Source organism: Melozone crissalis, unplaced genomic scaffold (assembly GCF_028551555.1).
Source record: "Melozone crissalis strain CALT ecotype California unplaced genomic scaffold, PUWL_Pcris_2 ptg000005l_1, whole genome shotgun sequence".
NCBI lineage: Eukaryota > Metazoa > Chordata > Aves > Passeriformes > Passerellidae > Melozone > Melozone crissalis.
Window position 1 is genome coordinate 62,865,889 of NW_026535783.1, and position 18,704 is coordinate 62,884,592.

Consider the following 18,704-nt stretch of genomic DNA (forward strand, 5'->3'; position numbering starts at 1 on the left):
CCGCAGCCCCGGCAGGCCGGCAGAGCCGGCACAGCTCCCGGGCCCTGCTGGCACAGCTGCCTTGCCCAAGGACAGCCCCTGTGCCAGGCGGGGCAGCTGCGCTGAGCAGCCCCAGCACGGGCAGGGCCCGCTCCTGCCCCGCCGGGCAGTGCCCACGGCCGCAGCCCGCGGCAGCCTCAGCTCCCACCCCGTCTCACCGGTTTTTGGCAGCTGCCCGGTGGGGAAGAGGGCAACACCCGCTCCGTGTGCAGCTGCTGGAAGCGGCTGTGGCCTTCCCGCCCCGCCGCCAGCTGCTGCCTGTTGCCCGCACTCCAGTGCTCGATACGGGCAAGGAGGCTGGGGCGGTCACGGCGATGCCGGAGCGGAGCCAGGCCCCAGCATTGCCTAGTGCAGCTGAGCCAACCCAGCCCGGCACCCTGTGGAAGCTGTAGCGGTGGAGCTGGAGCACGAAGCTGCGGAACTGCGTGGCTTGGAAGGAGTACGGGGCCGCCTGGCAGGCATTGCTCAGGCTGAGCAGCTCCCGCTGGAAGAGGGAGTGGTCGATGAGCAGTCCCTGCGCTCGGCTGTCCCATCACACGGAGCGGACGCGGGGGCTGTTCACCAGGCGCCACAGCTTGGCGGGGAAGGTGCTGGCGCTGAGCCTGGAGGGCAGCGGCAGCTCCGCCATGGCGCTGATTGCCGACTGTGGCCACAACGCCCGCAGCGCAACGGCCGCGGCAGCACCAGCGGCGCGCGGCCTGAGGGGGGCGCTGGCTCCTGCGCAGGCCGGACTTGGCGGGGACGAGCGCGGCAGAGGCGGGGCTGCGGGCAGCTCCGGGGCTGGCCGGGCTCCACACATCAGGGAAGGGAAGGGCAGGGCCTGGTATGGCACGACAGGGCAGTGGAAGCCCCTGGTGAGGGCACTGGCAGCAGTGGCGGGCTCTGTCCCCACGCTGCATCCCCTGCCTGGGTAACCATCGGTGACAGAGAGGAAGGACATTGCTCTGTCTTGGCTGGGGAAAGGGTGAAAAGAGGGAGTTAGAACATATTCATTTGGTCTCCTTTTCAGCAGACTAGCTGTTTTTATCTCACCATGTCTGCCTGTCTTTGGCAGAGTTGGCCATTTCTTGTGATTTGGAGTCAGCCACAGCAGCAGGAAGGGGCAGCAGTTTTGTCAGCATTGTCATCAAAGCTAAAGTGCTTCCCCATGGATGGATGTTGCTTTATTCAAGGGATTTTTCACCTAGAATTGTAGCAAACTCATGCTGGTGTCTTCCCAAACAGCGTTGCTGTTTTCTTTCCTCAGGAATCACCTCTTCTTTTTCTTCCCCCAATCTGGGGAGAGCTCCAATGCAAATGCCTCCTGCAGCCAACTCTTGTCACTGTAGACAAAGGAGATCTTGCAATGGAGACAGACTCCCTAGAGCTGCTGTGGGGAGCTGAATGGGGAAGCTCTGTCCCTTAGTCTTGAAGTCTTATTGGGGATGTGAAAAACCACTGCTTACTTTGAAAATTTTAAAAGGTTTATGAAACCTTAACAAAAACACAACAAAAGGACTAAATAAAGAAAAAGCTACAGCTCTGGGAACTGCCCTTAATGCACACCGCATGGCCAGTTCATCTTCAAGATGGATGCTCAGTCTTTTATACCCCTGGGGGTCATATCATCAAGCCCGGGCCCCTCCCAGTGTATGTCAGTCAGCTCTTCTTTGCCATTTATTGATGGAAACTGCTCTCTTGTAACTTGATTGGAGGTCAGGTGTTGCCATGCCACATCCCCTAAGCAACAAGCTTTTCCATTCCCAGCTGCCCCATGTAAGGGACACATGTGCACACCTTTTTTCTACCTGTCCTAGACAACCCCGGTTGTCTGATGGCAAGAATACAGGGAGAAAACAGAGGACATCTAAACTGCAATAACATAACTATACATCACTACAGCTTTTCTTAATATTCACACAATAGTTATCTTTTAATTGCAAGAGCAAATCATCTCATTATCTATCTATAACAGGAGCTTCATGTGTTCACCCTGGCAGTAAATTCTTGGGTGTCATGATTATGAGCCTGGATTTCCCCAGGCTTTTAAGTGGAGAAAACTTGGAGACATTTTTCTATGCAGTTCCTAGAAAACAAGGCTACATTTTCAGTGGAGGTTTTATTGTATTTTGATTAGTCTCTGATGGACTTGTGGGTTTATTTGCTGCTAGCGTTGAAAGGAGTTGATCAATAGTTACGTCATGTAAGCATGAGTTAGTTAACAATTAAGACTCAACAAGTATTAAGGACAAGCCTAAGAAGGGGAATATGCCTCAGCCTTGTCAAGAGAAACAGAATGCACCTTGTTAAGATGAGAGGAACAGAACCTGTTGAAACTGATGCAGAAACTGCTGATGAAGGACTGCCTGTTTTTCAGAAAGAAAGGTGAGAAGTGCAAAGTGAGGAAGACTTCTGGTCTTCATTGCAGTGATCCCTGAGGAAGACTTGCAGCTTTCCTCAGGGCAACCACCAGAGTTCACCATGTTTGCTCATCAACTATCCTAATGATATTAATGATTTCAGAAAAATAATTTGTATAACCACGCCTATCCCAAGGAATATAATGAATATCCATGAAATCTTACCATAAATTGTGCTGTGTAAAGTGCTGAATGTATATGTTAGGAGGAACAATCCCCCACATACTCAGCGCTGAATAAAGCAAATACCCACCTCACTGATTCAGTCTCTGAGGTGACTCTTGGCTCACTGTTGGAGAGAATCAGAGTAGTTGCTGGATATGAATCAACTTGAGTAACGTGCTAGAAGAAAATACTCAACTGAGAGACTGAGCATCTTTTGTTCACAAATAGTAGTGGCTTTCCAAAATGTTGTAAGGGTTAATAATGCTATGCTTTTGAGTTTAATTTTGTTTTGTTTTGGGGCTTTTCTTTTCAATGGTTTAAAAATACTAGCATAGAGTTTTGAATAGGAGGCTGCCCACTGTGGTACTTTAAAATGGGGTGGATTCCATTAAATAATGGAAGCTGGAGTTTTTTTGTAGTAGTGACAAAATGTATTTAGTGATGTAGTCAGTCACTTCTGCACATAAATATTCAATTAATATAGCATTAAGAAATATTCTAGGTGTATAGGCAATCTGTTATTAACAAGATTTTCAGTGTCTAGAAGTTGGTGCATCAAGGATCTCTATTTCTTGCTTGCTTCTAATTTGTACTGTTTCCAGTTTGGGGTTGCTTTTTTATTGGGTTGGGTTTTTTTTCCTCAACATTTGAGTAAAATCTCTCTGCAGTGACCTTGTCTTTATATTTTAGGCAGATGTGAGTCACTGCCATCAGGATTGAATTGTTCTTGTGCATGGTGGTGTGAAAATGCTAAAGGGCAGTCTCTGACACAAAGAGCTGCATTGTTTGCTAAGTCCAATACTTAAACAGTTGATGTGAGTCTGTGCAAGCGCCATCTCCTAACAACCCCGGTATAATATAGTGCTGGCTTACAGATGAATCCTGTGAAAAACAAATTTGAGATGTCTTTCAAGAAATGCTCCTAAACAAGAGATTTGTAGTCTGTACTTTGACAAGATCTGTAGAGTTCTTTGGGAACTGGGTAAATGGGGTTCTGCTGGTGAATCACAGGCATCCTTTACAGACCATTAGTGTGGCTGACCTTGCTGGATCAACATCTCCCTCAGATGCAATGCTTATTTAATTGTTGGCATTTTGTAGCACTTTTCCCTGTGTGACATTAAAATATCCCCATGGACAAGGTTCTGCATTGAGGCTGAGGTGTGGGAGATGGGGATTTTGCCCAAAATCTTTGCATTGTTTCACAATCTGTTGTAAGTTAGAACTTTGTTCTGTGGCACTTGAAACAAACTTTTTAAGAAACAGTCTCTAACTGGTCTGGCTGCAAACAATTCATTTTCCATGTCACTGCCCCTTATGCTGTAGGGTCTGCACTGTGACTGTAAATCCTGATTATTCTGCCCTAATGTCAGTAAAGTCAGCAACAAGAAGAAAACCACTACACTTCTTAGTTCATGTGGAGGCGGCCGGTCGGGGATGGCTTGACCTGGACGCCGCAGCCTTCCCAGAGAGAGGTCCTGCAAGAGACAACCTCGTAGGAGCATTAGGCAGTGCTTCAGCCACAGGGTAACCTCAGCAAGGGGCAGGCAGCTCAGCTCTTAGCAGTGATTTCAGCGCTGCCTTGCGAGGTGTACCCTGGCCAACAGAGGGACAAGGAGACAGGAGCACCGTGTGGCTGTTCCGCAGAGGTGCCTTTATTCCAGCGCCCCACGAAGGATGCTGGTGATGCCAGCTCCCTCCTGAATGGGGCAGAAGCTGGGGGTTTTGTGGGGAAAAGCGGGGGTGGTACAAAGGGGAAAAACCAATCAGTCCCAACAAATCTGCGTGGAGTTCCAAAGCATGCTGGGAACTCACCATGACCAGGGAGGATTTCTCAATCCATGAGAGTTTGAGAAGATCTTATCATAGCCCATTCAAGGGATCTTATCATAGCCCATTCCCTCTCCAAGGGAGAGGGCTGGCATGCCCATCTGTCTCCACGAGTTCATATATACCTGAACATCCTATTTCTGGCCCTCTAAAGTACATAATAATTCATGGGATTACAGGTTAAACTCAACAAGCCAACACCTTAATACTGAGTGTGGAATACATAGAAATGTTCATGTATGATGTTGTTTGCCTTTACAGTATGTGCTTCTAAACCAGTTACATTTTCCTTTCCGAATACAGGTTTTTTTGTTGGTGGTGGCTACGTTGATTAAATTCATGTCTGATAACTGAATTCGTGTTAAGAAATTAACATTTACATCTGTTGTATATCCTAATCTAGATGAAGAAAAGTGGACAGGCCCTTGATTTTTGAGATTTTTTTTTCTGGGGAAATGTAACTGCCCATTTGATTTGTGGATCATGGTTGGAGCTGATTTGAAGGTATATACTCATCTTCCCAGCAAGGCTGGAATTTAATGCTGAAATTTGTCCTTATCAAAAGGGTAACCAAATGAGAACTGAACGCTGGAATTCCACAGAAAAAGCAGAGAAAGGTGTTTTGAGAGAATTGAGAAGAAGAACAACGAAGGCTCCAGTGAACTTGCTGAAAGGGCTTTTTAAAGGCGTTAAGGTGTTTCTTGTTCTCTGGGTTAAATGCATGGGAAAAAAACCAAGAATGTATTCTCAAACAACTTTACTGGGAAACTTTAGAAAATCAGCGAGCTTTGGGAACAGATTTGAGACAAGACTCAATCAACATAAAACACTTCTCAGAGCATTAACTTCACCCATTCCACTCAGCAAACTTTAAACCCGTTTGATGTTAAGGTACTCAAAATGTTCCAAGAAGAGGCAATTAGAAGAAGAAGAGAGAGAGAAAATATGCAGAAAAGCACACACATAGACACAAACTCCTGAGTTCCAGCAGTGTTCAAATAGATGCTTCAAGATGAAGGTAGCATCAGGACATGTGGCCTCGTGCTGAGCTTACATACCCCTCAGCTTTCATGGGCCCAACCCCCTGGGTGCCACTTCTGGTCTTTTGGCCACTCAGAAGCTGGGCCAGGGGCTCCAGGGCTGGAGCATGGAGTGTTTCCTCCAGTGTGCCAATGACTAGCAGCTCAGCCAGGTGGGGATACAGGCCCTTTGGGGGGTGTGAGGCAGTTCACTGCCTTGCCTGGGGAAGGCCTGACCTTTCCTCCTACACACATAGGTGTCCCAAAAGCTCTCAAAATATCAATCTTTCCACCGCAGGCAATTCTGCAAGGATAAATCTGCTCTAGTTTCAGGTGGGCAAGTTCTCAAACAGAATAAAAGGGCTGATCTTACTTTGATCCTCTTGTAGGCACCTCCGGTTCATATTTATTAAAGTGAGCAATGAGTACTATGACCAGGACTAGAGGGGTTCTGTCCCCAACTGAGGGGAGGAAAGAGACAGTCAACTCTCCAGGACTGTGTGGATTGATGGCCTGGTCCATCAGACCCACAAGAGCAGGTGGCTTTCGTCAACACCAGTGCCAAATGTACCCTGATGCCATCGAGCCCTGCCATCTCTGTTTCTGGGTTGACAGGGGGAATCCCAACAGCTGACTGTACTGGAAGCTGAAGTGAGTCTTCAGCTGAGCTGGCCACAAATGGCAAAACAGCCATGGCCCAGAGGCCCTGTGTATCCTTGGCATAGATTACCTCAGCAGAGGGTGTTTCAAGGGCCCAAAAGGGCATCATTGGGCTTTTGGGATAGCTGTTGTGGAGACAGAGGAAATTAGAGAGCTGGTCCCTGGTGCCTCAGAGGATGCTTCTGCTGTGTGACTGCTGAGGGTCAAAGAACAAAGGCACCGATCGATACCACACCAGGGCATTGTTAGAAACACAGCCCCAGGGCACTGCGTGACCCCATCCATGAGATGGTTCATGAACTGGAGAGCCCAGGAGTGCTCAGCAAGACTCGCTCAGCCTGCAGTAGTCCTGTATGGCCTGTGCAAAAGTCTAAGGGGGAGTGGAGACTTACAGTGAAATATCATGGCCTGAATGAAGTCACATCACTGGATGCTGCCATGCTGGATGTGCTCAATCTTCAGTGTGAACTGGAGTCCGTGGCAGCAAACTGGTACCACCATAGACAGAACTCATGCCTTTTTCTCCATTCCTTGATCAGGACAGTGCAGGCACAGTTTGCTTTCACCTGCAGAAGAATCCAGTGTAGCCCAGGGCTGGAAACACAGCCCCCCACTATTTTTACCTTGGCACTGGAAAAGGGTGAGGCTCCACAACATTGCAGTACATCCATCATACCATTGTATAAGACAGCACAGCCAAGGAAGTGTTTGGAAAGGAGAGAAGATAATCCAGATCCTCCTGAAAGCAGGTTTTGTCATAAAACGAAGTAAGGTCAAGGGAACTTCACAGGAAATTCATCTTTTAGGAGTAAAATGTCAAGATGGATATCCTCTGATTCCAATTAATTAAGCAACAAAATAGCACATCTGTCCCCACCAATCAGCAAGTAGGATCTCAAACTTTCCTAGGCCCTGTGGGTTTTTGAAGAATGTGTATTCCAGAGTTCAGTCAGATGTGACAGGTAGGAATAATTTTAAGTGGGGTCCTGAACAAATCAAACTGTTTATGCAGTAGCCCTTGGGGCAGTCAGGAGAGGAGAAGATGTTGAAAATCTGTTAAAGTGGATTGACCCTGGATGGACCCTGGTCAAAGCCAGTGTAACATTCCCTTCTCCCAAGGGGGCAGGTAAGAGAAAATATGGAGGCAGGCTGAGGGCATGGTGCTGTGACAGGACCAGCTGCCCCTGCTGCCCGCTCTGCCTGTGGCATCTGCTGCTCTGGGGGTGTGCAGCTGCAGCAGGAAGCTGTGGGAAGAGGTGCTGCTGCCATGGCCCAATGGCTCTGGGAGCCCATGGCTGTGCCCCCAGCACCTGAGTGCCACCCACAGTGGGGCTTACGGGGAAGGGCATTAGAAGGGAAAGAAAGCAGCACATGAAGATTTTGTGAGGGAAATAACAATTTATTTTCTTTTCCTTGAATAAAGGGTTGAAAGAGCCCTGCTAGAGCTGCCAGTGGGGCAACTTCTGGCAGGCCTGGGGAGAGCTCGAGGGCTGGGCCCCCTCTTTTGTCAGATATGCTAGGACCCAGGGGACAATCAGTCCCTGCCCTGGGAGCAGAGGGGCTGCGACTGCTGCCCTGGGCAGGGGGAAGCCTCTGATGTACCAGCTTCCTCCTCATCAGAGCCTGTGGGGCTGCTGTTGGCAGTCCTTTGCTGGGAACTGATGGAGCTGCAGCTGCAGTTGCAACTACAACTGCAGCTGCAGCTGCAGGTGTTGTTGCTGAAGCTAGAGCCCCTGAAGTTGCTAGAGCTGGATGTGCTGAAGCTGGAGGTCCTGAAATTGCTGGAGCTGGAGCTGGAGCTGGTGGAAGTGGAGCTGGAGCTGGAAGTGGAGCTGGAGGAAGTGGAGCTGGAGCTGGAGCTGGAGCTGGAGGTGGCCACAAGGCCGTTGTTCTCATCCCTGAGAGCACCAGAGGGCAGAAGCCTCTGGACCTCCTCACAGCACTGGATGACAATGCCGATGACATCACGGACCAGTGGTACCGTGTGTTCCTCCAGGAGAGGCTGCAGCACCTGGACCAGCATCTCAGCATTTGGCCCATAGATGCAAAGGCCCTGCAAGATGCTGCTCTCTACGGCGTCTACCACCCACCACCAGCCCTGGTATATTCCCTCCAGCCTCTCATGCAGCCAGGGCCACACAGAGTCCAGGAGATGCTGTCGTTGACGGAAAATTTCTGGCCAGACCTCAGGCAGGACACTGTCCACAAACTCCAGCCTTGATCCTTCCTCCTCTGCTGGAGACACTATCTCCTGTGGAGGAGGGGAAGGGGATGCCACAGGAGGATGGGAGCTGTTCTCATCCAGGCTGCCGAGAGCTCTCCCTCCCTGGCTGCTGCCATCCAGCGGCTCCTCAGGGACTGTGATGGATGTCTCCAGATAGTCGTCTTCTCCATGATCAGAAAATCGGACAGTCGCTATTGTTCTTCTGCAGAGTGGGCACACTGGATTTCTCTGTGTCCACCGCAGGATACAGCCCAGGCAAAACTGCTGGTGACAGGGCAGAGTAGAAGCCACATCCTCACAAGTGTCCTGGCAGATGGCACAGTTGCTGTTGCTCTCTGTGGACATTTTTGTGCTCTGCAGCAGGGCTGCGGAGAGATAACGATCAGGGGCTGTTTGCCCTCACTGCCATCACCTCCCGCAGGAGGGAGAGGCCATGGGCACTGGTTATCCTGGGGCAGGCCAGGCCCCTGGAGAAGGCCACCCTCCCAGCTCCCTGCGTCTCGTCACGCACCCCACAGCCCCCCCAGAGGGACATTTTCCTTCACAGCTCCCCCTCAGTGCTGCATCTGCAGTGCTTGGCTGCCTGAAGCAGGCAGGGCACTGAAACAGGAGTGATGGCTCTGAGACTGGCACCAGGATCTGGCAGTAACAGCCACCACCCAGCACTAGAGCAGCATGCCTTGATCCTCCACTCCCCAGTGTTGCTTGGATGGACTTCAGGCTGGAGCCAAACTGGCCCAGGCTCTGCCTACTGAATATAGGCAGTGAGGGACACAATGTCATCATCCCTTCCTTCTGTGATGTCATTGTCCACTGCTCAGTGACATCAGCCTTCACTCACCAGGGACAGCAAATCAGGCATTTCGCCTTCTGGTCAACCCAAGAGAAGCAGGGAGGGGGAAGTAAGGTCACAACTCATTGCTAAGCGATGTCACAGTCCACAGGCTGGCAACATCAGCCTCCTCCACCCGGTGTTGTCACCGCAGGCCTTCCGTCCCTTTACATACATGGTGTTGGAGAAAAAAAAGTAGTATAATTTCTTGTTTCCAACTTCTGCATTCCCATGTTGCTCTCCCTTGGTCACCGGCATCATGTGTCTGTGGCCATGTGTCTCATCATGCTTTTTAAGTTCTCTCTGGCATACAGTGACAGGGCACAGGGGAATAATTCAAAGCTGTGCCAGAAGAGGTTGGTATTGAAATTGGGCAAATAGAAACTTTCTGACACAGATTTGAGTATTAGAAAGCAGGCAGTCTTTATTACACCGTGCTGGTCACTCAGAGGATCCCTCCTCTAACTCAGTGCCCCGAGTGTCAGGTGAACACAGCTTTTATCATAGACACTGATTCCCCATTCATTAGCGATCCCTGCTTACTTGATGTATATCTATTACTTTATTTTACAAATCTGCACCCCTTATTGGAAGTCCTCATATGATTCTTTGGGGTCTGTCTTCAATGTCCGGTGTCCTTTTTAGGTGGCTGTTCCTTACCCCTGCTTTGGAGTAAGCACAATATCCTTTTTTGCACAATAACTTCTGCTTTGTCAGCCTTGCAGAACTGAGCTGGCATCCTGCTTGTGTTTTGCATGACTTCTGTCTGCCTGAGTTACATCCTTCATCCAGTTCTTCAAGGCTGTGCTGCTCTGTTCTATGGTTGTTATCAAGTGCCCCCTTTTCTTGAGACAAAGTTCCTTATGGGAGCTTATTTCTTAATGCCTATAATTTCATTTTACAGCGTGAGGCATTCCAACAGCTATAGACTGATGTTTTAACCAGTCCAACTGGGTAATCATGAAGTAAGTTTGGTCCAGATTTCTTCAAAACCCAAGGACATGTTGTCTTGAGCTAAGGGGCTTTGACTCTTTTGATTCTGGAATAATGTATCCAAGCTTTTCAGTGCTCCAATGAGTGACTTTGTGTTTGCAATCCACTTTTTCATGCAAGAGTGATTCTGGGACTACTCTTTGCCCAGCTGGGATAATTGCCTAGCCTTGTGGATTAAATCTGGCTTCTATAGTTTCAATTAGTTGACAGTCCATAACATTATACTCTGGTTTTTCTACTGGGAGAGGTATCTCTGGCAAGGGTATTAAAGATAAAACTTTGTTTTCTAACATGTCCTTTTCAGCAGCCTCATTGGCTGAATGTTTCCCCAGTTCCAGTTTGGTCTTATCCACTTGGTGTGCTCTGCAATGCCTGATGGCAACTTCCTCTCGTTTCTGGATACTTTCAAGTATACCCAAGATTTGTTTTCCATCTTTGATCGATGTGTCTTGAGGTGTCAGAAGGTCCCTGTGACAGACCAGCTTCTCCTGCTGCCCGCTCTGCCTGTGGCATCTGCTCTGCTGCAGGTGTGGCAGCTGTGGCAGGATTTCCTGTGGGACCAGGTACCACTACTGACATGGCCCTCGAACTCCAGGGGCCCATGGCTGTGCCCCCAGCACAGAGGTGTCACCCACAGGGGGCACAAGGGAATGAGAAAGGGCTTTAGAAGGGAGATCAACCAGTGTCTAGGGACTATGTGAGGAAAATAACAACTTATTTGCTTTTCCTTGAATAAGGAGTTTCAAGAGCCCTGCTAGAGCTGCCGGTGGATTGGCCTCTTGCTGGGGCCCCTCCTCCTTTTGGGACACCAGGTCCATCTGGCCCCTGTTCCAGCCAGGAGCAGAGGTGCTGTGCCTTCTGCCCTGGGCAGAGGGACCTGCCACTGTCACCAGCTCTTTCCACAGGTCATCCTGATGCTGGTCCTGCCCTGCAGGGATGGGCACAGGGGGGCAGTGGCTGTGAAACCCAGGGCAGGGGCTTTAACATTGCTCTCAGCGAATTGTCTGGAAATGACAGTTCCTCTGTCAACCAAGGCTGTCAGTGTTTCTGGGGTTGTATTAATGAGAAGGGTAGAGTGTGGGTTTGTGGTTTAATGGAGAACAAAGTGGTGTCAGAATTAAATTGATTTCAATTCTTTCTTTCATGGTATTTTGTCTATTAAAAGTCTGAAAATCAAGGGCATCTTTTTGGAATCTGCTGTCTGTGACCTTGATAGAAGCCAAATACCCTTCAGAACCTTGAACTGACTAAGGGAATGCAGGAACTCTTTTAGCTTTTCTTAGAGGGAAGAAAAAAAACAAACCCAAACCTGTTTTCTGAATCCTTGGAAAATCTGACTTATCTAAGAAAGTGTAATTTGTAATGTACAGATTTTCTGTTCATCATTCTTTCAGATGCCTGTGAAGCCAGACCAGTAATGCTCTCTTTAGTGATTTAACACAGCTGATTGAGATCAAACCACTTGAAATTTTGGCCTCAACTGTTTTGTGGAGAGAAGAAGAAACCTCACAACCTTATAAAAGTTGTAAAGCTTGGTATGTTTATTACGGCTCCAGACACATGGGGAGAATGCTCTCCTGAAAAGGCATGCGTACCTCTGAGGATTTCAGGTCTCCTTTTATCTCCCCTTCCAAATACATATGCATACAGTTTCGCAGTAGGTTCATACATGTTCATTCCGCGTGACATTTATCTCTAGTTCCTCTTTATCAAAAGAATTTGTGGGTCAGGGCAGATCAACTTTGTGGTCGTTTCTGTTTTTTTCTCTCTGGTGCCTCACTATCTCTGTCCGGCAGTTTTTCCCTTCAGCTTTGGCCTCACAGACTTTTCACCTCTCCTAGACATTTTACCTAATTCAAAATGGATTTTTACTCTGTCTCACAACTTTCAATGATATTTTGAATATGAGAATTTCCATTCCAGGGAGGAACAGAATGCAGTTGCACAGTTCCATTATGGGTTTTTTTTCAACACACAGATTCTCTCATGTGAAAAACACCAATCACTTGCTTTTAAAATTTTTAAAAGTTTAATAGTAATAAAATGGTTAAAAAGAATAGTAACACAATTAGACTAATAACAATTTGGACAAATTGAATTAGGACAATATGAGACTATAAAAACAAAGAGTTACGCATGTCCAGGTACCTTCTTCTGGGCATCACGAGCCCGGAAAAGGACCCCTGCTAACAAAGGATTAACCCTTAAGAACAATAGCATGTTGCATATTCATACACTTCATACATGATGCATAAATTCCATTCAAATACAGGATTCTGTCTGGTCATTGTCAACTTCTTCCTTCTAATCCTAACAGCGCTTCCAAGGCGGGAAGAAGTTAATTTCTTCTGATAAGAAGGCAATAAATTCCCTTTCCCTGAAAGATTTAGGTGTCCTGTGGTTGCTATCTAGCCGCAAGTCCTTTCTGTTAAACAAAGCATATTACATAGCATAGCTTCTATTTTAAGAATTTTTATAACCTAAAACTATATTTAACACAGTACTTAAGAGAATTAATACAGCATTACTTTCTAACACAACACATATAATATTAATTTTAATATTTGTGAAAAGCCAATCATAAAATACGTGCATTTTTCACAATCCCCACTCTCATTCTTTGTAAATCATTTGGCTTGAGCAATATTTTTTATCCACTTGCATCTTCTGGACTATGCTGGCAAAATAAAACAGGGGATTACACAAGTAAGAAATATAAAGACAGTTGTAACACAAAATGAAAGATCTTAATTTCTTCTAATACATTACCCCACCAGCTAGATTTCAATATTGTTTTATAATTTTTGGACTGGTACCTGGGTTATTATATGCATATATATTTTTCTTCTTTGATTTCTTTTGCTTTTGCTAGAATGACTTTTCTGTGGTCATCAATTTTCAATAATCTGATATATTGAACTTTCCACAAACACCCCCTTCTTTGGCCAATAAATACTTCTTGTGTCTCCCTAGACCAGGGAATGCCCCCCAGGGTCTCCACAATTCCCCGTGTTTTGTATTATTAAGGAAGCTTCTCTGAAGGATCAACTGAATCAACACAAAATGACAAAACCAAAAGCACTCATAAGACAATTTTTCAAAAGGCAAGCAATTCTGAGTTCCCAATGTGCCAACAGATTTCTTGGAGTGTCTTAGATCTGACAGGAGGGATGCAGGGTTTTCTTAGCACAGTTTATCAGGAAACTGAGTCATACATACTGAACCTCTGGTCCATGGCGTCCTCACTGTCATTTTGGGCCAGTGTAGCGAGGAGGTCCAGAGGCTGCTGTGCTCTGGTCCTACCTGGGATGAAAAGAACGGCTCTGTGGCCAGTGCCAGCTCCAGCTCCAGCAGCTCACAAGAGGAGACTCCTTCTAGAAGCTCTGTTGGCTCCAGTATGGAAGACCAGCAGAGCACACTGGAAGCCACCCTCCATTGCAGCCACCCCCAGCTGCGCCCATCATCCCTGCAGAGCAGGACCTGCCCCAGAGGACCTATGGCAGGAGCTCATGGCAGTGGCAGGTCCCCCTGCCCAGGGTAGAAGTCACAGAACCTCTGCTCCTGGCTGGGACAGGGGCTGCTCACCCTGGTGTCCCACGAAGAGGAGGGATCCTGGGCCCCAAACTCTGCCCAGCCCTGTAAAAGGCCACCTTGCTAGCAGTGCTAGCAAGGTTTCTGCAGCCATTCAGTCAAATAAGAGGAAACAAATTTCTCGTTATCTGACACAGTCTCTGCACATAGCTTTCTCCCCCTTCTTCTGGTGCCTTTCCCTGACCCCACGTCCTAGCACTGACCAGAAGCTCCAGGGCTGTAGGAAATGCTATGTAAGCCATGATGATGGAGGAGTTACTGATAAAAACACTGGGGTGATTCTTTCAGAGGAGTCATGAATGGAAGATTGATCAACCATCCAGCCAATTGTATGCCAAAAGTTTCCATTATTTAAATAATTGACTGCAGTAAATTAGTAAAAAGAAAGATACGGAAGCAAATTACATCTCCCACAGCTGCTGGCTTTCCTCAGGCTCCATGGTCTATGTGTTGCTAGACTTACTTCATTTAGGCAGAATATTTTCTGCCCTGACTTGTTGGAGACTGACCACAAGGTCTCATCTGTGGTGAGCAGTCACTAGAATTAGCTCAGCAGATTAGCTCTTCAGCTGTCCAAGTGTAGCAGAAATACATATTCTCTGCTTCATGACTGTGTGGCAGCAGCTGCTGGTGTGGATTTGTCAGCTTTGCTCCATGGATTACTCCTGGGAAGGAATTGTGTGCACAGGCACAGTATGATGGCTTTGATCTCCTCTAATTACTCCAATCAGATGATGGCCAGAACTTTTAGGCAAAAAGCATCATGACAGAAGAATTTGCAGTATTCTCCAAACTACTCCTGTGGTTTTGATTTGCTTACTGATTAGGTTCAGTGTGTGGCCTCAAGAAATCAGTCCAGAAAGGATAGGCAAATCTCAGATTGCAAGTTAGAGTGCAAGTCTTTAATCTGCTGTTTTTGCAGTATGTACAAACAACTTTTCAGCATATTTGCAAAAAAATCTCTTAGTTCTTGCTTTACCTATCCAGAACCTGACACTCTCCTTATTTTATTTTGATTTGAGGTCCAAGCATGATTTTTTTCTGGACAGGGAAGTAGGAACCAGCTGCAAATACAGACTACAAGTGTGAATCTATACTGCAGGAACTGAGCTGTAGCTTGGAATTAAAAGCAAGAAGTGATGCCATGGTAAATGTGAACATTTAGTGCTGACATAGGAGCCTTCTGCAATGCTCCACCAACCCATGGTTCACACCGCTACAAACTCTCTTGCTAATGTTACAAAGAGTGTTGAAGAGCTGACTATAAGTAAAAAAAAATAGCCAGAATGTTAATTTTTGTTAATATGGTGAACAGTGACTATCGAATAATTCAGACCTCATAGAAGTGCGTATTCAAATTTCCACTTAGTACATGCTGGCAGTTTTAATTTGAAATCAACAGGTCTATACAAATTAAGTTATCCATACGAATTAATTTGCTCTATGATCTAACTAAAAATGCCTCATTGTCCGGTAAGTTTAGTAGAAATTTGCAAAGTCAACAGTCCACAGATTTTCATTTCTTGGTTAGTGGCTATTCTGCAGGAAAGTTTTTACAGACTAATCAGTTTGGATGTAATCAAAATGCCAGTACATTTCATATAGCCATTTTGGTATTAGAACAAAACCATAAGACTGAACAGCCTTTTAAAAAATATTTTAAAATAAATTTTCAAATCAACAGTCTGAGTAGGACTCAGAATAAAACTCTACCAAACTTCAACTCCATTGGAAGATTCCCTTATCACCCTGTGAATAAACTCTACATTCAGAAGATTAAAAGTCCCAATCATGGTGGTTTTGGTATGGTTACGAATTGGGGAAGGGTCTTCTTCCTTCTCAACTCCATGCTGCAGTGCCTTTGGGATATGGCTTGCTGGCTGTTGTTTGTGCAGCCCTGGTATTTCTACATGAGGCAGAAAGTGCATTTGCATTTCCAGCCAAAAGCCCATGAGGAGGGGGGCGTGCAGAGCAGTGCCAGACACAGACCAGCAGCTGTGCCACAAGAGGGTTTTGGTTCCTGCCCAGTGCAGCTGGTGCATCTTTTCCGTGATTGCCTCCCCTTCCCAGGTGCCCATGGATAGTAGGTGCAGGGTTCTGCAAGGGGTATGGAACAGGGTGGGGATGTCTGCTGGCAACAGAGTGCAGCGGACAGCAAACACTCTAGGATGTTCCTGGAGTGTGTGACAGAGAACTTCAGACACAGCTGGTGACTGAGCCAGTGAGGGAAGGCACTGCTAGACCTTCTGTTTGTGAAGAGAGAAGGGCTGCTGGGGGACAGGAGGGTTGGAGGCGGCCTTGGGCTCAGTGATCACAAAATGCTTCTGTTTGATTCCCAGAGAAGGAATGAGAGATGTTGGGGAAGTGTTTGCCTGCAACAAATTGTGAATTTGTTAAGCTTTAACAGGCAGTGCTTAGTCGTACCTTCCCTCACACCAGTGGTTAGAGTGTGCAAGTGGATAGCTTAGCCTTGAGAATAAAGACAGTGGGCCTACTGAGGAGGTAAGCTGCAAGCATTCAAGGAGAAGAAGGCTCTTAACCATGGGAGGAGAATTTGAGGAATGGGATGTTCACCACATGACCACCAGAGACCCTCAAAACCCCTACTCTAAATGTCAGTAATTTTGGGGAAGTGATTTAAACGTGTCAAATACTTTGTGAGAATGTTTAGCCTGTGAGTTAGAGCAAAGTAATGAATAAAAGTAATGAAAGTAATGTCTTAGTTCCATGGATACTAACACGTGGGTGTGCATGTTTCAGGGAAGTGATTCCCCACACACCCAGCCCTGAAATAAAATAATGCCTCTTTTCTCACACTGAGCTGGCAGTGTGGATCGAGTACCTGCTCGGAAACTTTCATTTTGGTCATTTCTATTGAAGCATAAAGAATGGTTGAAATGAAATATTTTCCAGCTGTTTCCATCTGGTTTACCTTTTGGGGGACCAAGGTTCTGTGCTGCAGGTGCCCTGGGTGTGTGCAGAGCAGTGCATCCCCAGAAACCCCTTGGTTTGCCCACAAGTTGTCATGCCTTGTTCCCAGGTGTGCCCAGCTCTGGCAGGAGAAAGAGCCCCAGCGCAGTGGGCACCGTGCCCTGCCCAGCCGGGGCTCTCTGGCACAGAGCAGCAGCAGCGCCAGCACCGTTCAACCCGCTCCTGCCTTGGCTTCCCCTGGGACACAGAAGCCTCTGGAAATCAGCACTGCCAGCTGCGTTCCCAGCTTGGAGCAGCTGCTGCTGGTGGGCGGATGCTGCCAGTTTGACTGCTGCCAAAAGGGAATAAAGGCAGAGCAGAGGAAGAGATGTACATACAGAGCAGCCCTGGGAACATCCAATGAATATGCAGATATATGGGGTGATTTGTTAGGAATTACTTCAGCTGCTGTACCAATAGTGCTTTCTCTCCTGGTTCTGTACAAGGCTTTGGGCCATTTTCTTTGCCTGGTTTCCTTTGTTTGGGTCCCATCTGAGGGCTCAGTTGGGGCTCTGTAGGTGCTTGGGGCACTCTTGGAATTACTCTTGGATCCCTTGAACAACAGGGTTCAGGGGGGAGTTTGTGCTGCTTTGTGCCAGAGGAGAACTTCCGAGGCCATGTTGTGTTTGCTGTAGGGAAAGTTGATTATTGCTTTGCATAAACTCACAGACTAACATGCTTTGTGATGCTTTGCTTTGTCATACTTTGCTTTGTGATATCAGGGCATGGTCGCCACATTATCGTGGTGACATCAGAAGGTTGCCTTGTTGCACAGAAGGCCTCAGTGCCAGAGCAGCCCTAGGGCTTGTTCAGATCAGGAGCATCCTCCTGACTGCGGCCTTTGTGAGTGTGTAGCTGCACACTTACAGGAGTTTTCAATTTTTTAGAGTGGTGTAAACTTGCTACAATGATTGAACAACTTGCTGGAGCAGTTTGCACAATGGGTGGCACAGTTTATTCTGCCTATTATATGACTAGCCTGGCAAGTAAGTAGAGGTTTCAACTCTATTTAGGTTGGGGTGTAAGCTAACCTGGCTTTTGCATGTCTTCCTGCTCTTTCTCAGTGACTGAGTTGATTTTGAAAGAGAAAGAGCACTAGGATGCCACTGGTTTGGTAAAGCTCCTGTCAAGACATTGAGCTAAAAAGGGGGTGTCTGTCATTTCCTCAGTTTGCTGGATCAAGCAGGACAACTTCCAAAATGCAGACTGGGAGGCCTTCTCAGGAGGCCTTCTAAAAGCTTTGTAGTTCTCCCCAGAACTGAGGGAAAGCTTCTTTTATTCTAAAGTTGGTAATGAAAGGATTTGACTGTCTATTTTGACCCTTGACTGAGTGCTAAAAGAGTGATTCCCTTAGCAGTGAAGTGCAAACGCCAAAGCAGTGAGTGTCTGCTCCTGAGCCCTGGAGCTGCTGCTGTGCTGTTTCACAATAGAACTGCCACAGCTCAGGGGGATTTTGGGGAAGCTTTTCTGGGTGACTGTTTCCAGCAACTTAATGGGAATTAGCACATGCAACTTCTTTTCGTAAAAAAGTACCTGAAAGAAAAGAGAGCAAAAGCTGCTTTATCTGTTGGACAGAACAGAAGCATTGAGTGTTGAAGAACAATTTGCATTTTCTTGGTCATGTTTGTATTCATTTACTGGCTGAAAAAGCCAAAGTGTAGGCACAACCAAGATTATTGTCCTGATCTCTTGCTGGTTGTGTGAAAGAACTATGTCACGTGGAGGGATGTTGATAATGAAAAATACTCTCTGTTTGGGTTGACCTCTTCTGTCAGATTCAGCAGCCCAGATAGTTTTCTCACAGCACTTGTTCATTTTCCCTTGCCCACTCCAGATCACATGATCCGTGTATTCAGAGGTGCTGATCCTGAGGTGAGTGAGAAAGGAATATTTCATGTTCCTGGTGCTTAAGAATTGTAGAGCAAGCTGCAAGCTTGGCCTGTGGCAGTAGAGTGTAGAGGGCCAGCTGAGTAGACTGAAAG

At 47.0% G+C, this 18,704-nt stretch overlaps 1 protein-coding gene across 1 annotated transcript in view; it reads left to right on the forward strand.

Moving 5' to 3' along the window:
* The first annotated feature begins 665 nt into the window (after positions 1–665).
* The window catches only part of LOC128945827 (serine/threonine-protein kinase PAK 3-like), a 38,026-nt gene continuing 19,987 nt past the window's right edge, over positions 666–18,704 (forward strand). Inside the window, exons 1-2 of the mRNA XM_054289707.1 lie at positions 666–795; positions 8,053–8,213. Coding sequence (XP_054145682.1) covers positions 666–795; positions 8,053–8,213 — 291 coding nt within the window. The remainder of the gene's footprint in view (positions 796–8,052; positions 8,214–18,704) is intronic.